The following is a 23728-nucleotide window of genomic DNA, read 5'->3' on the forward strand; positions in this document are numbered from 1 at the left end:
ACTGGCAGAACAACGACATGGTTGTCATTGTACATTTTTACAGGCTTAATAAAGTTCCCCTCAGTCAGTCTGACAGCGATTATGCAAAATAAATTTTAGGCTTCAAGTTGAGATCCAATGCATTTTACATGATTTTCTTCCAAATAGCTTTTACACAGAATGCACAAGTTTGGAAACCTGATTTAAAGGACATTTACCACCAGAATAAAGAACTGTAAACCCAGCACACTGACATACTGGTGTGCGCCCCTCTGGCAGGATCTGCCGTTCTTTAGGCTCCTTATGGCCTTGTTTTTATGAAAAAAAAAAAACTTTAAAAAAAAACTTAAAAATTATGCAAAAATCATACAAGTGGAATAATAAGAAGCTAAAAGAAGAGCTGGTCCTGCCAGAGGAGACACACACCAGTATGACAGTGTGCTTGGTTTACAGCCCTTATCATGGTGGGAAGGTTGTCGCACAAAAACAATTGCACTTTTTTGTGAAAATCAACAGAAAACAGAGAATCATCCACTTTTACCTTATTGTTCTCTTTGGTATTTTTTTTAGGTCAGTACTTTCATACTATACTACACATATTATATTTTTATTACTATGTATTATAATTAGTTTACGGTTAATGGAACAGAATAATTTTTAATCCTCCAGGGGGGTCAGGAAGGGATTTTTTTCTACTATGAGACAATTGGCATCAGATTTGTAGGAGTCTTTTGCCTTTCTATGGATCAACACTGTAGGTTGGAATTGATGGATTTGGTAGGTTGGCCTCAAGACCCATAATCTTGAACCATGGCTTCTGACCTAGGCACAACTTACCTGTCACACCTATTTTATAGGACACGACTCATAAGAAAAGGTCCCATTACCCATGTAACATAACCAATAGCCTAGCGCCAGTATTGGCAGATCTGCAAACTCTTCCAGAACTCTTGATGTTCTGGGAGAAATTTCAAGTTTGCTCTAATTTTTATTACTGTTGTGCTTACTGTATCAAAATTTTTTTTAAGTACACATTTAGATCTTGATAATGGGCACACCATCCTGCCTATTTTATATATATATATATTGATAAAGGATAAAAAAAACACATTAAGTTTATGGCATCAGCTGTTATAGATATCAAATATTTTTTTATAGTAAATTCTATTTAAATGTGGAAGGCATACATTTTTGGTATTCCTTTTATTTATTTACTATATTTAGTCATTTTATTTTGTGCAATGGAAGTAAATGGAAGCCAATTTTACACTTACCATGGTAAAGTTTAGCCTTTGCAGTGGGTCAGGTAACCAAAGGGCAACAGGACGTGGGACTTCCATGGATCTCTCGTGTCGTGCTGGCTTCCGGTAGATGGAGGAGGCCATGCAGTATTTTTAACCACTCCCATATCAGTGGTTGTTATGGGGCGTGAAGATACATGTACATGCACAGCCTCCTCTATCTGCCAGAGGGATATTACAGGAAGTCCAGAGTTCTGCTGCCCAGGAGTCACGTGATCCACGGTTTCTGGTGGTGAATGCCAAACTTTAATAGGCTAAGTACAATATTGGTATATTTAATAGGATCTTATATGTTACCAGTTAAAGTTTGGTATAAGTGGACAATCCCTTTAAATCCACACAAGGTTTCCATAACTACACATCACCGGACAGCCTCAGGCTTAAATCCAATAACATCAAATGATATCTTACTGAAGTACTGACTTGAAGTGGCATAGTACAAAACAGCTTCCACATTTTCATGTATATTTCTGGCACCCAGAACATGTGGCCCCTGACCTCCCCCCTAATAACACCCTTCACAGACTTTATAGCATACTTTAGGCCCCATATTACAGGTCTGGGTCTCAGACAGCTTGTATAAAATCACTTGCACCGCTAGATATATATCAAGTTTCTTATTCCATCAGTGTGCATCCCCTGCCAGAACACAAGATGGCCGCCTTTACTAATCCTCATAAATATTCATGCCTACGAGACTCATACATTCATGAAAATCTATAAAATATGGAATATAGAGACAACTGTGTGCGGGAAACAGAAATCAGCTCAGCAGCGGGTCTGACTTTTATTATCAGAACTATTAGGTAGATGCATTTATATCCTCCACGTGTCGCCCGCGCTCCGAGCAGGACCAGACGTCTTAAGGGGATGTGCTAATAGTGATGTATTGAGCCATACAAATGTGTCCTCTGGGCTGACAATTATATGCTCCCTTCTCAGGCCTGCAGAGCTCCACATCCTAAGCCCAGACCTAGATAATGACTCTTCCATTCATGAGCCTTGGGCCTGACAAATCTATCCTTGTGTATTCCGGAGCTTCAGTGTCTTTTATCAGATAGATAACAAGGTTGAAAGTTGCACCAAGACCATAGATAGAAGTTCAGAATAGCCAGATGACACCACAGTCATATTAATCTCAATCTTCTTAGAATCTTGTGTGTGATTTGAAGTAAAAGAAATCTCTGAGCATCAAAAGGCTTGTTTATCGAGATGTATAACAATGTACACAAAAAAGGGATTAAGTTTGGGAAATTTAACTAGGATTCAAGATGATGTTTGGCAGGTACAATGGATGTAGCTCCTTCTCCCACAACCTGCGTCTTCATTTCTCCTTCCCTATAACATTACCCGTAACCCAATAACCTCTTTCTTCTCGCATTAACTGCACCCCCCATACCCCCTTCTCAGAAATCACTCAAGTCAGTACTCCCATGTCCTCCTCTGCTTCACACAGTCTGCACCTCCATGTTTCCTCACTTTGCCTGCATTTTCATTTTGCCGTTTTATAACACAACCTGCAGCCCAAGGTCCCCTTTCTTCTAATTTCCCCTACAGCCCCTTTTCTCCATACTTCTTACACACTCTGTACCTCCATGCTCTCTTCCTTTTTACATAAGTTACACATTCCCTGCGTCACACACACCCATTCCGGACTGACCCTGGTGTGGGGGCAGCTGGATTCTCCTGGTACTTGAGTGGCTGGCTTTATGCGCGGCCTAGTGTCAGAGCTGGGTCATGGGTGACTTGGTCCAGGTGAACAGGCCTCGTCCACGCAGGCCAGGACCAGAGAGGGAAGGAAGAAGAGGGGGAGGCCACACAGTAGTGGTAGTTTCCTGGTGTACATGTAATTAAGAGATCCCAAGGCATATGGTGAAGGGGAAGCCAGTGATGGTAATGGCAGCAGCCAGGGCTCACACATGAAGACAGAGATGATGAACATATAAGTCAAACTAAATGTTGCTATGTGTATGCTTTTCTGCAGCGAGGTTGGACATTGGTTGGTAAGCCTATAATGCCATGCACTGAGTTAATTCTAAAGTTTATACAAGCAGTCTGCAGCTGCAGCAATGGGTAACAGGCTGAGGCAGAAGGTTCTTCCTGCTGAGTTCCAAGAGGTATCTGGTGTTTTGGTTGCAGTCCGGGTGTAACTCACAGTCCTGGTCCTATAGCTAGGGGATCCATAGAAACTTAGGCAGCAATTTGGTGCAGGCTCAGTTGAGGGGAGCACAGAGAGCCCACTGCTCTATTAGAGGGATATTGTTCTGAGCAGCAGAACAGCACCTGCAGGCGATTTATATAAATTTTAGCAGGAGCTCAGTCCAAGTCATCCCGAGCTCACCAACCTCGCTGCAGAGAAGGATACAGGATAGAATATCCTGACTTAGCTCCCAGAGCTGCGCACACTCTCCTAACAAGACAGGGAGACACTTGGAGTGGGTTTAGTATGTAATGCCCTATCCAGTGAGCCATTAAATGCTGGATGGGGCATTACATACTTTTCATACAACCTACACCCCATGACCCCCTTATTCACATACAGTTTGCACCACCTCTGTGTCCCCGCGTCCAAACACAGCCTTCATGACCTACTCCCTATCAAACAGCCTGCACCCCAATATCCTACGTCTTCTTGCATTATCTGCATCTACACTCTCATCACACAGCCTGCATCTCCATGTCCCTGCTTATAACACAAACTGCAACCCAGTGTTCCCCTTTAAAGTAATAGGAGGAAAAAGTGTCACTCATCAATTAAAATGTTAAATTCTTTAATTCAAAACTACCTTCTAAAACATGTTGACAACCAGGGTGGATGGGAGCATGCGCTGCGTCTGATGTGGTCTCTCATGCTGGCATCCACCCTGGCTGCCAAGATGTTTAAGTTTTGAAATAAAGAATTTAACATTTAAATAGGTGAGTGCTGCTTTTAAACATTTTATTAGTATATTAGAACATTTTTAGTGGCATTAATGAAGAATAGAGGCAGGGTCGGGCATGGAATGGCCAAAATGACACAGCTGTGCGCCAAAAACTGCAATAGAATTGGCGGTTACTGAAACAGAGGGGCACATTTACTTACCCGTCCACTGGAGTTCACCCAAAGTGCATTGTCGATAATGCACTGTGCCGCAATTCACTAAGATCGTGCACCCGTTATTCTGTATGTGTCGCTTCCCCGCGCAGGTCCAATGGAGTTCGCCTTCTTCTTCCTGGTGCATGTAAGTGCATTGTCTTGCGACACAAATAGAAAGCGGAGTCAGCGCAGCCGCGCCACAATTCGATCGCGTGCGACACAATCCCACCGCAAACCCCTGTTATATACCTGTCAAAGCTGCGCAGATCCCGAAAATAGCGAATAGTCAAAAGTGCGATCCGCGATCCTTGGTAAAAAGGCCCCAGTGTGTGCAATAAAATGCCCAACTTTGACTTTTTATACCCAAAGTATGGACCAAAATGAAAGATTTACTGGATACATATGGCCATAGTGAGCACCTTCCCCTGTGGCACAACCAAAAACTTCCTAAGAGGTTAGGTTTTAAATTGTGGCAAAAAAGGCTATGCGGTTATTATCACACGTCCTAGATGAAGCGTCATGCATACCAGAAAATGGTGAAAGATTTCCCAATTTCAATCATAGATCATTATGTACTAAAATGATTGCTGTCTGGAAAACTGAATCATCTCCACTGGATTTGCCTGGGGGAAAGATCATCCTGTGACTCTCAAGGCAAAATGGGAAGCAGAACTGAGCAAAATATAGAATACCTACTGGAATGAAATTTTAGAGGGAGTCTCTGTCCTCTCACCTTCTCGGCGATTATCACAATTACATTTTCTGCGTAGGGCTTATAAGACCCAGAGTCTACTGCACAGAATATGACTATGTTCTGACCAGTGGCATAGCTTGAAACTTATGAGCCCCAGTGCATAGTCTGTGCCAGAGCCCCGACTGTAATGTATGGTTTATAGTACTACTGGGAAAGTGACATCTTGTGGGCTCCCTGGGTCTCTTGGGGCTGGTTGCGACTACACCCTCTGTTACACCCCTGATCCTGACTGTTGTTGCCCCAGATGTTTCATAATAAATCTGAAATTACTACACGTAATGTGGGAGTGCAGAAATCTGGGCAGTTTTTGGAAAGAGGTACTCTGATTTATAGGGTACTATCTATTGATCTGGCGCAGGATCCTAGGATTTGTTTACAAAAAATTGGCAGTGTTATGACATTATGCGTCGTTATCCCAAAAACAGCTCTATCTGCCCTGTAAATCTGTTGCTTCCAGATGGATTCGGTTTCATTGAGTTCCCCTCGTACTATTCAGGAATTTGTAAATAAGGTCAACAATGTTATAAGACTCTAGTGACAAATACATTTCAAACATAAATGCCTAAAAATGTGAAAAGCTGTGGGGATGGTGGTTGAAGACCCCAGGACTGCCTAGTAAGGCCTTGCTAGTAGTGTAGATTTGTACCGTGTTAGCCATGGAGAGCAGAAGAAGAGTGAAGAACTTTTTGAGGATAACTGAGTATATTTGATGGCGAGCTTTCGAGAATACTAGTTCTCTTCTTCAGACATGATGTTATGCATGAAACAGAAAATTCACAGCATTTTATACACACGAAATAGTGATCATCAAAGGATATTAAAAAAAACCCTCTAAAACAACAGATTGATAAAGACAGGGACATCTTATTTACGAAAGGACGGCAATAAAAACATTAAAAACCTGTGAGGCGAGACACATGAGCCCTGGTTCTTATCTGCTTGTGGCCTCCAGGTCAGAGGTAGGAGGTCATGAAGCTGCATGAATGTTAAGACCACTTTGCAAGGTGTTGAATCGCCACATTAATTTATACTCCCATTCTTTCCTTTCCCTCTGTGTCCCATTTAAATAGTAATCTGCAAATCTTCCATCGTGTGGTCCTCTCTGGAGAAATGTGCAGCCACTGGGAGATCTTTCCTTTCATTTTTAATATCAGATCGGTGCGAGTTCATTCGCTGATGAGTAATAATAATAATAATAATAATAATAATTCTTTATTTATATAGCGCACACAGATTATGCAGCGCTGCACAGGCATGTCAAATTGGTCCCTGTCCCCAAGGGGCTCACAATCTAAACAACCTAACAGTATGTTTTGAAGTGTGGGAGGAAACCGGAGTACCCGGAGGAAACCCACGCAAACACGGAGAGAACATACAAACTCTTTGCAGATGTTGACCTAGGTGGGATTCGAACCCAGGACCCCAGTGCTGCAAGGCAGAAGTGCTACTCACTCAGCCACCGTGCCGCCCCCCTAGAGTCTCTAGATGTTTCCCCAACATAAAGGCCTGTGGTTGGACACTGCTGACACATGATAAGGTAGACCACATTAGAGGACCTGCAGGAAAAGGCCCCTTGATCTGATGTACCTGCTGTGTTTGAGGTACAGGTACCTGGTCACCTGTGTGAATGTGCTAGCATGTTTTACACCTGCTAAGCCCTTGATGGTCTTTGTAGTCTAACTCCCATGTTAGTTATAGGATTCAGGGCTTAGAGTGCTCTGTATTATCTTTAGATATAGCTTTTTATCACTATGTTTGTGGTGGACACTCTTCTTACTTGTTCTCTCCATTTTACTTTAGCTCATGGACTGATCCTCGTAGATGGACTGCTTTGTTCCTGCCGATTTGGGTTGGGGGGGGGGTTGATCGGAGGTTTTTTTTTTTCGTGTATATATCTGATTTAAAAAAATAAGGAAGCCAAATCACAGACTAGACAGATGTTCTCTCCAGGATGAGACACTCATGGTGCTGCTGTACAAGGCTGTCTAGTGGAACTTTTGTGTCCCTCAAAGAAATGACCTCAGAAGTGGTGAATCTCCAGCACCTCGTCGTATTTCTGCATTGTAGTCAACAAAAAAGTGTTTTTCATGTGATGACTGAGAGGAAATCCATTGAACCGGCCTTAATAACCCTATTGTCATAGTGTTTATCCAAACAATTCCTAAAATTGCATGAAGAAATTCAGAAGCTCCTGCACGGCTTTGCCGGCTTTGCTCGGTGGCAGCCCATCAACAAACACTTTATGTTATAAATTGTGTTGTGTTATTTGGAAAGTGGTCAATTTAGCGATTGTCACGCTGTCCTTATCTTCTATGTACCCTGGCAGAACATCTTGACAGCATGTAAATCCTCTCCCTCCCCCCTGCGGGGTCATTGTTCTCAGCAGGGTAGTAGCAGCAGAAGGCATTACTGTAGGGAGCAGTCACAGTGCTCTTCCAGGGGGAGAACAATGATTCTTATTTATGGATTTTTACTGTTTAATCTCAGACATGTAGCTCTTTCTAAAAAGATTGGGTCCTGAAATTAAGTTATTTAAGGGGCTGCATGATTTTTGGGTTGTTTTTTCCCCTACAAAATCACGTTTGTTGACAGGCAGTGTCTGATATTGCAGCTCCAGTGAGTAATACCATACAGGGGTCAAAGATGGATGATAATGGTGATGTTTAGAAAAGAAAAAGATTTGCATGGTCACATAATCAGAGATAGATTTACAATGTTTATGTGGTTGTCGAATGAAATGTGACAGGAAATTTGACCATTCGTGTCAGGTATTTGTGGACCCATACCTTCCAGTGTGTAAAAAAATGGATTTATATTCCAGGATTGTAGCTTCTAGAAGTGCACTGAGGGTGTGTCCTCACACTGCTGTGCTCTGTGCTCACAGACCATATCCCCTGTTTGGAGTTCCTGCTGTAGTCTTCAATGAGAATGATAAAAAGGAGAAGGGCCATGTAACATCTCAATGCAGAGAGCTAAGAGAATAACAGTGTGAGGATTCACATTATATGCACCTGGAAAAGTTACAATCTTCTCAACTTTCTATGCAGTAGGGGAGTTTATTAAGATTGGTGGTTGTTAAAATTCCACCAAACCCCCCACTTACCCGGGAACTTTGGCACCAATACCTCCTAAGAGGCCAGATCGGGTGCAACCCTGGCAAAGATTTCACACACACACAAATATAAACATATTTTTAGGCACACATTGCTAGACTTGTACATACACACATTTACATTACTTATATATACAACCATAAAGTTCTACACCCATGCACACTTTTATTTACTTTTTTACACACATACATACATGTATAGTCATGCACACATTTATACACACAACATATACACATTATATACACACATATAGTATATATACATGTTATACTGAGACATACAGTATACACAAACCATATACACACATACAGAACATAAAGTAGAAAATCCCCATATGCACACATACTGCATATACATATGTCATATACATGCATACAGTTTATACAAACTATATACACATACATGCAGTATATACAGCATATACACACATATAGCAAATATACACATATATAAAGCATATATATACATATATACACATACAGCATATACACACACTTACACTCCATAAACACAAATATAACATATACACACACATACAGCAGATATCGACACACAAAAATTCTACATATCCTAGTAGGGTGTCAAAGGCCACATGGATTTAGTGGTTTTAACCCAAGCGTACCTGCTGGTGTGTACCCCCTGAAACAGGATCATTTCTTCTTTAGCTGTTATTGGCTTATTTTTGTAAAAAAAAAAAAAAAAAACTTTTAAATTATGCAAATGTGCCTCAGGGGATCCTGTTTACATTACAGAAGCCCCTTCTGGCTCCGTCGGATGTCACCAGCTCTCTGGCGGGGGAAGGTAGGGAGGAGATGGGCATAAGTGCTGAAGGAAGACGTGAATAATTAGCAGCCGATAGAGCCAGAGGGGGCTTCTGTGATGTACACAGGAGGGCACACCATGTAGTTGATTTCCTTTCATTTACAAAAACATGAATCATTTTCTTTACATTTCAAACATATTTGCTACTTTGTGTTATATAAAAAAAAATCAATTAAATGCATTTAGAAATTAGTAAAAGTTCCTGGGGTATGAATACTTTGGCAACCAATTGGACTTAATCTTCAGGATCTGATCTACTGCTGACCCCTAACCCGGTCCTAATACTCAAGTCCCAATATATAATTCATTAAATTGTTCCCTATTTGAAAGAGTTAACTTATTCTCTACCCATAAATCATCATAAATTGAAATTTTTCCATATTTCTATCCTCCCCAGAGATTTTCATAGTTTTCTTCTCTTCGCCGAGCCAGCGGACAAAAAGAAAAGAAGAAAATTAAACAGAATTAATTAGTTGTGTCAAAAACGTATGAAATGTTCCTTGCGCTCCGGAGGTGTAGGGAATGTTAATCATTAGACTTTTATGTGTGTATTTGCCCGTTCGGCTTTTTTCCTACTGCATTTATAATCCAGTTTCTTTTCAAAAACATATTCCAAAAAAGTGACATCAAATTCTAATACATTTTGACCCATCCATTGCGTGAAGTATGGGGATACTTGTAGGTACTAGACAGAGATATTTGTCATTGAAAAGATCTACTTCATACTCAGAATGTATCTCAAGTGCCTCCTGCAGGACGAGATAACTGCTTGTGCTATAGTCAATACACATTTCCATTCCTTTAAATATCCATTAGAGGAGAAGTTTCATGACCTCTACCAAATCTAGCTCTATGCATCATTCAATAGTTGTCACAATATTAAAGGGAGCTGCTGGGGGGCACTATATGACACAGAGCTTCTGGGGGGGGGACTGGTGGAGGAGTACAATAAGCAGGGGAGCTGCTGTGGGAGGCACAATAATAGGAGGAGCTGCTGGGGGAGGCACAATAAGAGGAGGAGCTGCTGGGGGAGGCACACTAAGAGGGGAAGCTGCTGGGGAAGGCACAATAAGAGGGGAAGCTGCTGGGGGAGGCACAATAAGAGGAGGAGCTGCTGGGGGAGGCACAATAAGAGGAGGAGCTGCTGGGGGAGGCATAATAAGAGGGGAAGTTGCTGGGGGAGGAACAATAAGAGGAGGAGCTGCTGGGGGAGGCACAATAAGAGGAGGAGCTGCTGGGGGAGGCATAATAAGAGGGGAAGTTGCTGGGGGAGGCACAATAAGAGGAGGAGCTGCTGGGGGAGGCACAATAAGAGGAGGAGCTGCTGGGGGAGGCACAATAATAGGAGGAGCTGCTGGGGGAGGCACAATAAGAGGAGGAGCTGCTGGGGAAGGCACAATAAGAGGGGAAGCTGCTGGGGGAGGCACAATAAGAGGAGGAGCTGCTGGGGGAGGCACAATAAGAGGAGGAGCTGCTGGGGGAGGCATAATAAGAGGGGAAGTTGCTGGGGGAGGAACAATAAGAGGAGGAGCTGCTGGGGGAGGCACAATAAGAGGAGGAGCTGCTGGGGGAGGCATAATAAGAGGGGAAGTTGCTGGGGGAGGCACAATAAGAGGAGGAGCTGCTGGGGGAGGCACAATAAGAGGAGGAGCTGCTGGGGGAGGCACAATAAGAGGAGGAGCTGCTGGGGGAGGCATAATAAGAGGGGAAGTTGCTGGGGGAGGCACAATAAGAGAGGGAGCTGCTGGGGGGAGGCACAATAAGAGGGGGTTCTGCTGGGGGAGGCACAATAAGAGAGGGAGTTTCTGGGGGATGCACAATAAGAGGGTAAGCTGCTGGGGGGGGGGGTGACACAATAAGAGGGGAAGCTGCTGGGGGAGGCACAATAAGAGGGGGGCTGCTGGGGGGAAGCACAATAATAGGGGGGTTCCTGGGAGGCACAATAAGAGGGTAAGCTGCTGGGTGGGGTGACACAATAAGAGGGGGAGCTGCTGGGGGAGGCACAATAAGAGGGGAAGCTGCTGTGGGGGGTGACACAATAAGAGGGGAAGCTGCTGAGGGAGGCACAATAAGAGGGGGCTGCTGGGGGAGGCACAATAAGAGGGGGGCTGCTGAGAGGCACAGCTAGAGGGGGGCTTCTGGGAGGCACAGTAAGAGGGGGGCTGCTGGGGGAAGGCACAATAAGAGGGGGAGATGCTTGACAAGGCACAATAAGAGGGGGAGCTGCTTGGGGAGGCACAATAAGAAGGGGAGTTACTGGGGTAGGCACCAAATGAGGGGGAGCTGGTCAGCACAATATCAGAAAGGCTACAATGTGAAGGGGGCCACAATGTGAGGGGTAGGGTAAGCAAGGGTGGAGCAAGCGACATGGCTTAGGAAAAAAAATTTTCATGGCATGCTAAGGGTGCCACATCTTTCGCCCCTATGAAAGTTGGGAGGAATGCAGGTACAAAGTGGGAGGCAAAGGCTACGGGGGGCGCCAAAAGCGATGCCAACAAACTTGGTAATTGTACTTAAAGGGGTTTATACGTGAAGAACTCGTAGACCCGCTGTAACTATGGATACAGTTTTATATACAGTTACCAAGCATGAAAGCAATGGTCAAGGTATGAATACATGAAAGACCAGCTATTGTAATAGATTTCTGGGGCTTCTACATGGAGTAGTTGAAACAGTTAGGCACCAAGGCAGCACCTAAGGTCTCCATAGATAAGGAATTGTGTCAGCCTGTACTGTCTCTATAAAATGGGTTTCCTAGGCCCCCCTTCATTTTCCATACTGAGGACCTGCCCCCAGAATTAGTCAACAATATGTGAAAGGAGAGGCCCAACACCCAAATCCTGCACCAGTAATTGCCTCTTCTTCCAGTTTGTTGCATTGCACATTGCAGGGACGGGGTGTCAGACTCTCACCATTAACATAGAAAATTAGCATAACATTAGCATAAAAAATGCACAAGCTGCTTTTTTTGAGTCGTTGATAAAAAAGTCCCAAAAATTCCACGTATTCCTCTAAATGCAGCCGATTTTATAATGATTCTCTGAGAAGTGAACTCGGAACCCTTGGTAACAGAGGCAGCAACATAGGGGCTCATTTACTAAGGATCCGCGGACCGCATTATCGTCAGGTTTCCCGAAGATTTCCGTGATGTGCCGCATTTAACAATGGATTTTGGTGCACGTGATCGGATTTTGGCGCATCGGCGCCGGCTTTTAAGCAACACAAATCAGGGGCAGTCGGACGATCTGACCATTTCGGACAACGCGCAGGATTTAACATTGCAAATTGTGTCGCAAGATATGCACTTACATGCAGCTGGAAGAATAAAGTGAACTCAGGTGGACCCCAGTGGGGAAGCGACACATGCAGGATATTGGGCGCACGATGTTGGTGAACCGCGCTGGACTTCATCTTCGTCGATCCGTCCGGATCAGGAATCACGACAGGACCGGGTATGTAAATGTATTGTGAAGGATCACAATAGTTCATCTTAATACAATAAGGATTTTATCACAGACACAAAATACTGGCAAAAGTAGTTTTACGTATACTGAGATTTATAAGATGTAGAATTGTAGGATATTTCGCCATATGCAATGATCTTGTGTGTGTAAGGAATAAGATTGTATGAGATTTTTAGGATATGTGTTGCCTCTGATACCAAGGGTCCTAAGTTCAAATGATGTCTGAAACAAAAAAACACTTAAAAAAAAACACTTTCTTGTAACATTAACCAGTATTGAGGTGTATTGGGACTGACTATACCCAGTGGGTTAGAAACGACTGTAAATAAGTAAAATAAAGTTTCTTCAAAAAAAAAAAAAATTGGTGATTAAAATTGAACTTTTTGCTAAACACCTCAGCAATGAAGTGGTTAAACATCAGGTGTTTGGTTTTAACTGATTTTCGTATCACCTCTGTGTTCCCCCATTAGCATCAGATCTGACATTTGGTTAATAGGATAATGCGGAGCAGCGCCGCTCTGCATCCGCTCTGATGGCTTCGGCTAATTTGTTTGTTTCTTCTTGTTGCTAAGTGGATTGTTATAAATATGTTTTCATGCAGGAAGCGTCTAAAACGTGAAGAGTTCTTTATATAATCTTAAAATAATTCTTGTGGCTTTAAAACGTCTGCCAAGATGAGGTCTACAAAGCCATAAGAACTTGTGGGGTCACGCTGCCCCAGAACTGGTAACCACAGCAACCTCAGTCAGAAGATAATGTAGAGGCGTGGCGCCGTGTTTGGTTTCATTCAGGTGGCGTCTCCTCACTAAACTCCTCATGAACCTATTATATTATATAATCGAAGATTATTACCTGCCTTGGGTCTGGTCTACCTGCCCCCTTTATGTACCCACTTAGTAAAACCTCCCCTGAATATTCCCTTAGGGTAGTCCCTACGGGTTCAGTGCATTACTAGCTTCTCCCAACCCCATGACTTACCTTTCCTTTCATTCACATATTGATTTTCTTCCAATGCTAAGGGAGACGTTAGCTACTTCCTCCCTCACTGATGACATCACTCGTCTACACTTATGATGCCATATAAGATGTCATATTGAAGGGGTTTTCCTTGAATATGGAAAACTCCAGGGGGCCGTGGGCATTTTAGATAAAAATAGGAACACATACATAGACTTATGGGCCGGTATCTGGCAGGTGGTGACATCATCCAATGAGTGACCTCCTCGGATCTTGAGATGTAACTTCCATATTTCAGGGAAGTTTCCTTCCTGTATTGTGCCCAAGGTGATGGTGGGCCCAATGGAGAAGATAAGTAACACTCAACCTTCAAAGTTTCAAAGGTGCTCTTAAAACCCATCTCTTTAGGCCTATCACACTCGCTAACTGCACGAAACTTCACCTGTCTCTTAACTAACCCGTCCTGTGTCCTCTTCACGTCTGTTATCCAGCAAACACCAGATATACACCAAGCTCCAGGCTTCTCTGCAGTCACATTGACTTTGGACTTTCTATATAAGATGGCGTCTGATGGCTGGTTCAAGCAGCAGAATCTTTATCTATTAAATTATTTTATTCAGCCCTCTTATAAAGAATGACTAGAACATTATACAAACTCTTATACCTACTGTGTCACCCCCCGCCCATCCTCATAGACTGTAAGCTCTTGTGTCACCCCCCGCCCATCCTCATAGACTGTAAGCTCTTGTGTCATCCCTTCATCCTCATAGACTGTAAGCTCTTGTGTCATCCCTTCATCCTCATAGACTGTAAGCTCTTGTGTCACCCCCTCATCCTCATAGACTGTAAGCTCTTGTATCACCACTCATCTTCATAGACTGTAAGCTCTTGTGTCACCCCCTCATCCTCATAGACTGTAAGCTCTTGTGTCACCCCCTCATCCTCATAGACTGTAAGCTCTTGTGTCACTCCCTCATCCTCATAGACTGTAAGCTCTTGTGTCACCACTCATCTTCATAGACTGTAAGCTCTTGTGTCACCCCCTCATCCTCATAGACTGTAAGCTCTTGTGTCACTCCCTCATCCTCATAGACTGTAAGCTCTTGTGTCACCACTCATCTTCATAGACTGTAAGCTCTTGTGTCACCCCCTCATCCTCATAGACTGTAAGCTCTTGTGTCACCCATTCACCTTCATAGTCTGTAAGCTCTTGTGTCACCCCCCCCCCCGCATCCTTATAGACTGTAAGCTCTTGTGTCATCCCCTCATCCTCATAGACTGTAAGCTGTTGTGTCACCCCCTCATCCTCATAGACTGTAAGCTCTTATGTCACCCCCCGAATCCTCATAGACTGTAAGCTCTTGTGTCAACCCCTCATCCTCATAGACTGTAAGCTCTTGTGTCATCCCTTCATCCTCATAGACTGTAAGCTCTTGTGTCACCCCCTCATCCTCATAGACTGTAAGCTCTTGTGTCACTCCCTCATCCTCATAGACTGTAAGCTCTTGTGTCACCCCCTCATCCTCATAGACTGTAAGCTCTTGTATCACCACTCATCTTCATAGACTGTAAGCTCTTGTGTCACCCCCTCATCCTCATAGACTGTAAGCTCTTGTGTCACCCCCTCATCCTCATAGACTGTAAGCTCTTGTGTCACTCCCTCATCCTCATAGACTGTAAGCTCTTGTGTCACCACTCATCTTCATAGACTGTAAGCTCTTGTGTCACCCATTCATCCTCATAGACTGAAAGCTCTTGTGTCCCCCTCATCCTCATAGACTGTAAGCTCTTGTGTCACCCCCCCTGCATCCTCATAGACTGTAAGCTCTTGTGTCATCCGCTCATCCTCATAGACTGTAAGCTGTTGTGTCACCCCCTCATCCTCATAGACTGTAAGCTCTTGTGTCACCCCCCACATCCTCATAGACTGTAAGTTCTTGTGTCACCTCCTCATCCTCATAGACTGTAAGCTCTTGTGTCACCCATTCATCTTCATAGTCTGTAAGCTCTTGTGTCACCCCCCCCCCCCGCATCCTCATAGACTGTAAGCTCTTGTGTCATCCGCTCATCCTCATAGACTGTAAGCTGTTGTGTCACCCCCTCATCCTCATAGACTGTAAGCTCTTGTGTCACCCCCCGCATCCTCATATACTGTAAGCTCTTGTGACACTCCCTCATCCTCATAGACTGTAAGCTCTTGTGTCACCCCCTCATCCTCATAGACTGTAACCTCTTGTGATCAGGGCCCTCACTCCTATTGTTCCATATGACTGTTTGTACTCTGTAATGTAATATTATATTTGTATATGTCTCCTATGATTTGTAAAGCGCTATGGAATATGATGGCGCTATATTGGTAATAATGACAATCCAATATGGGGATTTGGGGACACATGACCTGCAGTTCCTGCATTGAATAGGTTGGTATTGGCGCAGGTGCATGTGAAGGTGATATGTGCAGGACTGGACATTACTGAGTTTTTGGTACATTTGCATTGGGGATCTTTTACAACACCTGCATCACGCCCATTCTGGAAGAAGCAGAGGGATAAAAATGCCCTAAATCAAAATTTTATCTATTGATAGAGTTGACTGCAATGGTGGAACAGGGAACTCTTTGCTCCTTGTTCCTCCATTTAGCTGCTTCTGTTTCAGAGCAGTACATAGCTGCTGCAGAGAAGAAGAGTGAACTGCTGTAGGGGGAACGGTAAGCATCCGAGTTGGGAAGAGGCGAGGCTACAGAAAAGGGGGCAAAACTTTGGTGGGAAAACTAACAAAGGGGGCTTAATGTGGGAGCTACTAAAAGGGAAGCATAAGCGTAATGGCCCGTCGGACAAGTCATTTACAAAACTTTTATACTTCAAATATCCCAAAGATGTAGGTGAAGTATGGTCAACTGAATCCTACACTCTGAGTGATTTCTAAATGAAGTTACCTGCCTTTAATGATGTATTAAAACACATCTACCACCAGATTACTGGTGGTAGAGTGTCCTAATTAGACTGATCGTTCGGTCTAGGGGATGGGGCAGCAAACTTTCTGGCATTTTAAAAATATTAACTATGTAAAACAGCTGGATGTGCTCAGGCCAATAACGCCCGAGCGCCTCTCGGGTTCCCTGGGCTTTAAATATATGCACGCCCCCTACTGAAGGCCTCCTCCAGCTGCCGGCTGGTGAACAAAGAGAGGCCACACACCCCGGTTCTGACGTCACCGGCAGGAACCTAATTCCCCGGCCAGGAGCAGGAGGAGGCTTGCAGCGGGAGCGGGCATGATAAATTAAAATATGCCAAAAAAAAAAAAAAACAGCCCCACCCCATCCCCTAGAAGGAACCAGCAGCCTAATTAGGACACTCTACCACTAGTAATCGCAAACAACTCATCACTAGTTTATTTCAAACTCCCTGTGACTGGAAGGTTTCAGACTAGTCCAAATCTTAGAGGAAATGCTTTTCTGACAAACGACCTGAAGCCATCAGACCTGCTGATCCCTAACAGAGAAGGCAGCTACTAACTTCTCCAGCCCAAAGCTACTGAAACTGGGCTACTGTGGGCTACTGTGAATATCCTTTGCCAGACCTTATCCAACCGGCTACCTTGGACTTGGACAGATGGGACTTCTACCTGTTGCCATTGCTCTATTGGAGTTCTGGAATAAAGGAACTGTGAGTTGATGTTCTACATCTTTTGCCTAAGTGTGATCCCTGTCTGATGCTAACATCATGGGCCTCCCCTCTACCATCCACCCAGGGATCCCTTATAAATGCATACACTGGGAGTGCCCCAAGGGAAAACTACTTCCACCGTACCGCAGCCTCTTGCAGGACCTGACTGGTGTGAACAAGGCCTGTTCCACCATGGTCAAGTCAGTGCTAGGCAGTGCTAACAGCAGGCACTCAGGTACCAGGGGAATCCAGTTGGCCCCAAGCACTTAGGTCTGGCCCCAGTGGGAGGATGTTGCATAAGGTGGGAGGACTGCAGAAAAGGGGACAAGACAAATAATTTGGGGGTTAATGAAAGATGGGCATAAATTGGGGCTACAGAAAGGGTAGCATTATACGGTGGAGCAACAGATAAGAGGCTTTATAAGGGTGGGGGACTACAAAAATGGTGTATTATGCTAAGGGGGCTACTGAAGGGTATAACATTACACTATGTCAGAGGGGAAGGCATTAGACATTGAGGGGGCACTATAAGGGATATTATTCTTTGTGTCCATTCTGGTGGGTGCAGTTACAGCATAAAGTAAATTTAAGCAACTGAGATTCATGATAGTCGGTGACCAGTCTCTTTGTATATAATCGATATATTGGAAAGCCTGCTGGTGACCTCATTCCATTGTAAAATTGGCTCTAAGTTGGGCTTCCTCTAACTATCTATTTCTTATGTGTGATCACTGCTAATAAAATAATAAAACACATTTATAGCTCTGAGTATATAGAAAAGAATAGGGGTCCACGCTACGTGTAGCCTCCAGCTGCAGAACGGCTAAGCACGCCCGGGGGAGACATACGGATTGTCAGAAAACACGTTGTGTTCTGGAAAGGAAGATGAGAGCAGTAAATACATTCAAACTCTGGGGCTTTAATATAAGTATTTTACAGATGGAAACAGAAAAAAATAAATCTAATAGTAATAAAACTGTACAATCTTTGGGGCTGTAATGCAATATTGCAGCATTTTTGGGTTCTGGCACTATAAGGCCAAATTTAGGTGGATTAGTCAGACAAATTATAAACAGGTGCATAGAAGCCAGAAAAACAGGCTGCAGGCAGAGACTAGACATTTGTTTCTATTTGTCATGGTAAAATCAATGTTCCCGAATGCAAGTGTTTAGGTAGAAATGCACCTTCATTCTGAAATTACTCTTCCTCTCATGCATTACTCTTCCTCCTATGTATTACTCTTCCTCCCATGCATTACAGCCCCCTCATAGATATTATATATAAAGCTCCCCTCATCCCCATGGATTTCTTATGTACGGCCTTATATGGGCCCCCCCAGGAGCTCTGGGCCCTATGTCTCGTGGCCGAGTATGCCCAGTGCTGGTGCCGACCCTGGGCGTGTGACACATTTCTGTCGGATTTTGCATGATAAACTTGGCACACAGCACCCACTTCAGTGCAGACATTTGTGTCACGCGAACCTCAATGCAGCCGTGCCACAAAACGGTTGTGGCACATACACTTCTTAAATACCTGTACAAGCAGTTTGCACCTAAAATAACCTGCAATGTCCCTTAGTGAATGTGCCCCATTGTGGCAAAGCTGAAGTCGGACCCTAATAGAACAGTCAAAATAATGTCAAAGTGTTGCAAAGCACCATGGGATAAAGGGATGATCATCAATGATCTACTGTAACATAATAGTTAAAATAGTTAGTACTAAGTTTACTCTTTACTGTGGTTGGCATCCAGGTTAAAATGACGCTCCCCTACGTTGTTTTCATTTACAGTTTTCCTCAGTTTCTTGCCATATTTATAACCTGCGCACGGACACATTATACAATAGACGTCTCTTAGCCAGTGTGAGACGCTGCTGCCTCGTGGTGGTGTTCTGCAAAATGTCAGCCTGGTTTATTTCCCTATTGCTGTACATCAGTTCTCAAACCAAATGACAAATCATAAGTGAACAGCGTCTTATTATCAATCTGAGCTTCATCTGAATGTTAGATATAAAAGATAGGAGAAAACAAAGCTGTTTCTAATGATGTGATATAAAAGGGCAAGATTAAACCTGCTGAAAAGCAAATAACATAGTGATGTGGGGGTCTGGGCCGGCCCCAGTGCTGGGTATACCTGGGCAGGTGCCTGGGCCCAGAGCTGCTGGGGGGCCCACATAAGGCTGTGCATAAGGAATCCATGGGGTGTGGGGCCTGTGTATAAAATAACCATGAGGGGGCTGTTTGGGATGATAAACTAGGGAATATTTTAGGGAACAGGAGACTGTTTTTGTTTTTGAATTTTTAATGCCACCACGTTAGCTCACTGCAAAGTGGCCCAGTGAGGCTCTGTCGCCCAGGGGGCCTATTGAAACCTGGAGCCAACACTGCTGGTGGCATCCTACAGGTAGCAATGGATTAGCACCCACGATTGGTCCTAGCAACAACAGCAGGTGTTACTGGTGCAGCAAAAAATTCACCAAATGTTCATCGACAATGGAGAGAGCTCAGCCCGTAACTCTATGTCACACGTCGGTATTCAACAATCCCCTAAGTGCACAGGCAAGATGACCAAACACAAAAGGACAGAAAACAGATAACATAAAGACAAGCGAAGTCTGACAGAACAGGGTCAAAACCAAGATGTCAACTAGAGAGAGGTCGAGCAAACACAGCAGAGGTCAGATACACAATATAGCAAAAGAAAAATGGACAACAAGTGTCAGAACTAGTGGAACCAGCAAGGAGTAATGGCACTGGGCAGATATATAAAGGAGTTGCGGGATGCCGCCTCCAGCACCTGACTGGATCAGTCGTCCCTCACAGGGCCGGATTAAGGTTGGTGGGGGCCCCTGGGCACAAAATCTGGTGGAGGCCCCCGACTTAGACAATCATCTTTTATTAGACATAGATGTGCATTTCTGGAATTCATTTATAAACGCATCCATAGATGCAACTCGCAGACACAGTCTAAGGCTTCTTAGAATGTGTTTACGCCCCATACTTGCAGGAAAATAGAGAGCAAGCTCTTTTTCCCGTGGACAGAATGGTACAGTGACACACGTTGTGTTCACTATACCGTTGCCGGACGCCATAGGTGTCTATGAGGACGGATATTTGGTCGCAAATTGTATGGCCGGATACACATCCCCATAGCGTACATGTGAAAGGGGTCCAAGGATGCTGTCACATGTTTGAGTTTTGAGAATATACTACTATTACAAGAATACTATAATACTGCCCCCTATGTACAAGAATATAAGTACTGTAATACTGCCCACTATGTACAAGAATATAACTAATATAATACTGCCCCCTATGTACAAGAATATAACTACTATAATACTGCCCCCTATGTACAAGAATATAACTACTATAATACTGCCCCTATGTACAAGAATATAACTACTATAATACTGCCCCCTATGTACAAGAATATAACTACTATAATACTGCCCTCTATGTACAAGAATATAACTACTATAATACTGCCCCCTATGTACAAGAATATAACTACTATAATACTACCTCCTATGTACAGGAATATAACTACTATAATACTGCCCCCTATGTACAAGGATATAACTACTATAATACAGCCCCCTATGTACAAGGATATAACTACTATAATACCGTCCCCTATGTACAAGAATATAACTACTATAATACTGCTCCCTATGTACAAGAATATAACTAGTATAATACTGCCCCCTATGTACAGGAATATAACTACTATAATACTGCCCCCTATGTACAAGAATATAACTACTATAATACTGCCCCCTATGTACGAGAATATAACTACTGTAATACTGCCCCCTATGTACAGGAATATAACTACTATAATACTGCCCCCTATGTACAAGAATATAACTACTATAATACTGCCCCCTATGTACAAGAATATAACTACTATAATACTGCCCCCTACGTACGAGAATATAACTACTATAATACTGCTCCCTATGTACAAGAATATAACTAGTATAATACTGCCCCCTATGTACAGGAATATAACTACTATAATACTGCCCCCTATGTACAAGAATATAACTACTATAATACTGCCCCCTATGTACGAGAATATAACTACTGTAATACTGCCCCCTATGTACAGGAATATAACTACTATAATACTGCCCCCTATGTACAAGAATATAACTACTATAATACTGCCCCCTATGTACGAGAATATAACTACTATAGGAATACAATATGCGTAACACAAATATCTGCACCACCACTGCAGGAGTGGTGTGTAAGATATGGCATTACACAATGGACTGCTGCAACCTGTAGCCCCGTACATTACAAAGTTCTGCCCTGTGCACTAGAACACAGCAATGTTACACCTGAGCGCTTCACATAAAGGGAATAGCAGCAGTCCTGTTTAAGAAAACATAGGTGGTCAGGCTGCAGCAGACCATTGTAAAATATGGACCTATGAGGTGCAGTAGACCTGTGTAATTTATCCACATGGCTGCTGCTCCCATGGCAGCATATTATATGCAGGAATGCTGCCGCAGGCCTAACATCTTTCCTTCCACACGACTTATGCTGCTACCTTCACAGGTGATGATCACAGGTGATGATTTGCTCCATCAGGTATAGAAGTGCATAAACAATCTCCAGGCCAACACTTGTCGATGAAGAATTCACGCTCGGCTGTGGTCGGCTCCTTGCATCACCTCTGTGATCCTAAAGATACTACAGTCACTTACACTATAGTGTCACCTGAATAACACTGTGCTCCTAAATGATATAATATATACCCCTGTCACCAACAACTAAAAATTTAAATCACAAATCCTCTAGAACTGATATAAAAATTTTAAAAACTGTAAAAATCATAGACATATTAGGCATCCCCAAATCTCAAAATGTCTGATCTATCAAAATATGATAATGGTTATTCTCGGCATTGAACCCAGTAACGCAAAATAGCGCCCAACTGTTCGAAAGCCACTTTTTTGCTATTTTGCAACATAAAAAATGTAATAACAAGTGATCAGAAGGTCATACAGTACCTGAAATGGTAGCAAAGAAAACATCAGCGCATCCCGCAAAATTTCACATCTCCACATACCAAAGTATGAAAAATTTATTTGCGCCAAAATATGGAGAAACAGAGAATTTTCTTTTTATACAGAAGTTTGTAATTTTTTAAAATGTATTAAACCACAATAAATTTGGTATCCCCGTGATCGTAGTGAGAGAAATGTGTTTTTTCACCAATTTCACAGCATTTGGAATTTTTTCCTGCTTCCAGTACACGGCATAGAATAAATACCATCACTATGAAGTGCAATATGTTACGCAGAAAACAAGTCCAAACAGAGCTCTGTACATGGAAATATAAAAAAGTAATAGATTTTTAAGTTGGGGAGTGAAAAATGGAATTAAAAAAAAAGATAAAGGGCCTTGGCGTTAAGAGGTTAATAACAATAGATCTAGTGACAACCTAATACTATCCCACAATAACAATAAAGTGCTCACTATAATATTAGTATTTGAATAATTAGTGCCCCAGTCCTCCTAATAATAATCTACTGTAGTTTTAATTGTAAATAGTGAGTCCCTCACCTGCCCCAGCAGTGCCCCCTCCCCCACCTACACTTAAAGTTTCACAGAGAAAGACAACATAAACAATCGGATAGCAGAGGTTATTTAGTACATTACCCTGCTTCTTTGAAAGCTGCTGTCACCTCTGGCCTTCTCCACACTGACGCTGTAAATCTTCCTGGGGTCCTGGGTTCTGCCATGCAACCTGCAGCCGGGCCCGCGCATCGGAGCGCAGCACATAGTAAGTGCCGACACTCCTCCACGCTACACAGGTCGCGCAATGATGTAAATAGCGCGACCTGTGTAGCTGACATACAGACCAGCCGCGGTGGATTGAATGGCCAGCCAGTCCTGCCCTGCTACGAGGGAACGATACTCTGAAGCCAGCCTACAGAGTTACAGTCACTCACAGCTGACTGTACTAGGACTGGAGCCGGCAGCCATAGGTGCGGGCCAGCGGGACATCACTGCCGCGATCGTAGCGCAGCTGTCACTCATGTGACAGTCAACTTCCTGAACTGACAGGAAGCATCGGAGCCAATGTGCAGCGCATACGGGACGCGTAACTTAATTTCTGTGTCGGCGACTCGGCAGACTTAGTCAGCTGGTGGGGGCCCCCTTGGGGGGCCAGATGGTGGGGGCCCCGGGGCTCTAGCCCCGCGAGCCCCGCCTATAATCCGGCCCTGGTCCCTCACTCCAGTAACCCTTGCTGGACAGGGATGGGCTGCAGAGAGCAGGGGTGGCTGAATCAATCAAGACACAGCAGAAACCTTAGCCACAGTTCATACACACCCAAAGCACAGAAGGGAATCAACGCCTTCTAGACCGCCTTCTGCAGACAAAAAGTATCTAACACAAAAAAATAATATCTCCCAACCTCAGACAACGTTAATAAAAGTTACGGTAATATGTTTATGTACCTTAAATCTTGCCTTTGAAAAATGCAAGGCAACCAGCAAAAAAGCAGCCTGTGATTCAGCTTTGTCAATGTAAAAGTAGAAAGTATAGGTCTTGACATAGGTCATTGAATAAAATAGAGA

General features: G+C 43.6%; 1 protein-coding gene across 1 annotated transcript in view; it reads right to left on the reverse strand.

The window, feature by feature from the left end:
* The window catches only part of PGR (progesterone receptor), a 91281-nt gene extending 68146 nt beyond the window's left edge, over positions 1-23135 (reverse strand). The window contains exon 1 of the mRNA XM_072134182.1: positions 22806-23135. Within this exon, the coding sequence (XP_071990283.1) occupies positions 22806-23002 (197 nt within the window). The 5' untranslated portion in view covers positions 23003-23135. The remainder of the gene's footprint in view (positions 1-22805) is intronic.
* Positions 23136-23728: the final 593 nt, after the last annotated feature.

This window comes from Engystomops pustulosus, chromosome 2 (genome assembly GCF_040894005.1).
Source record: "Engystomops pustulosus chromosome 2, aEngPut4.maternal, whole genome shotgun sequence".
Classification (NCBI taxonomy): Eukaryota; Metazoa; Chordata; class Amphibia; order Anura; family Leptodactylidae; genus Engystomops; species Engystomops pustulosus.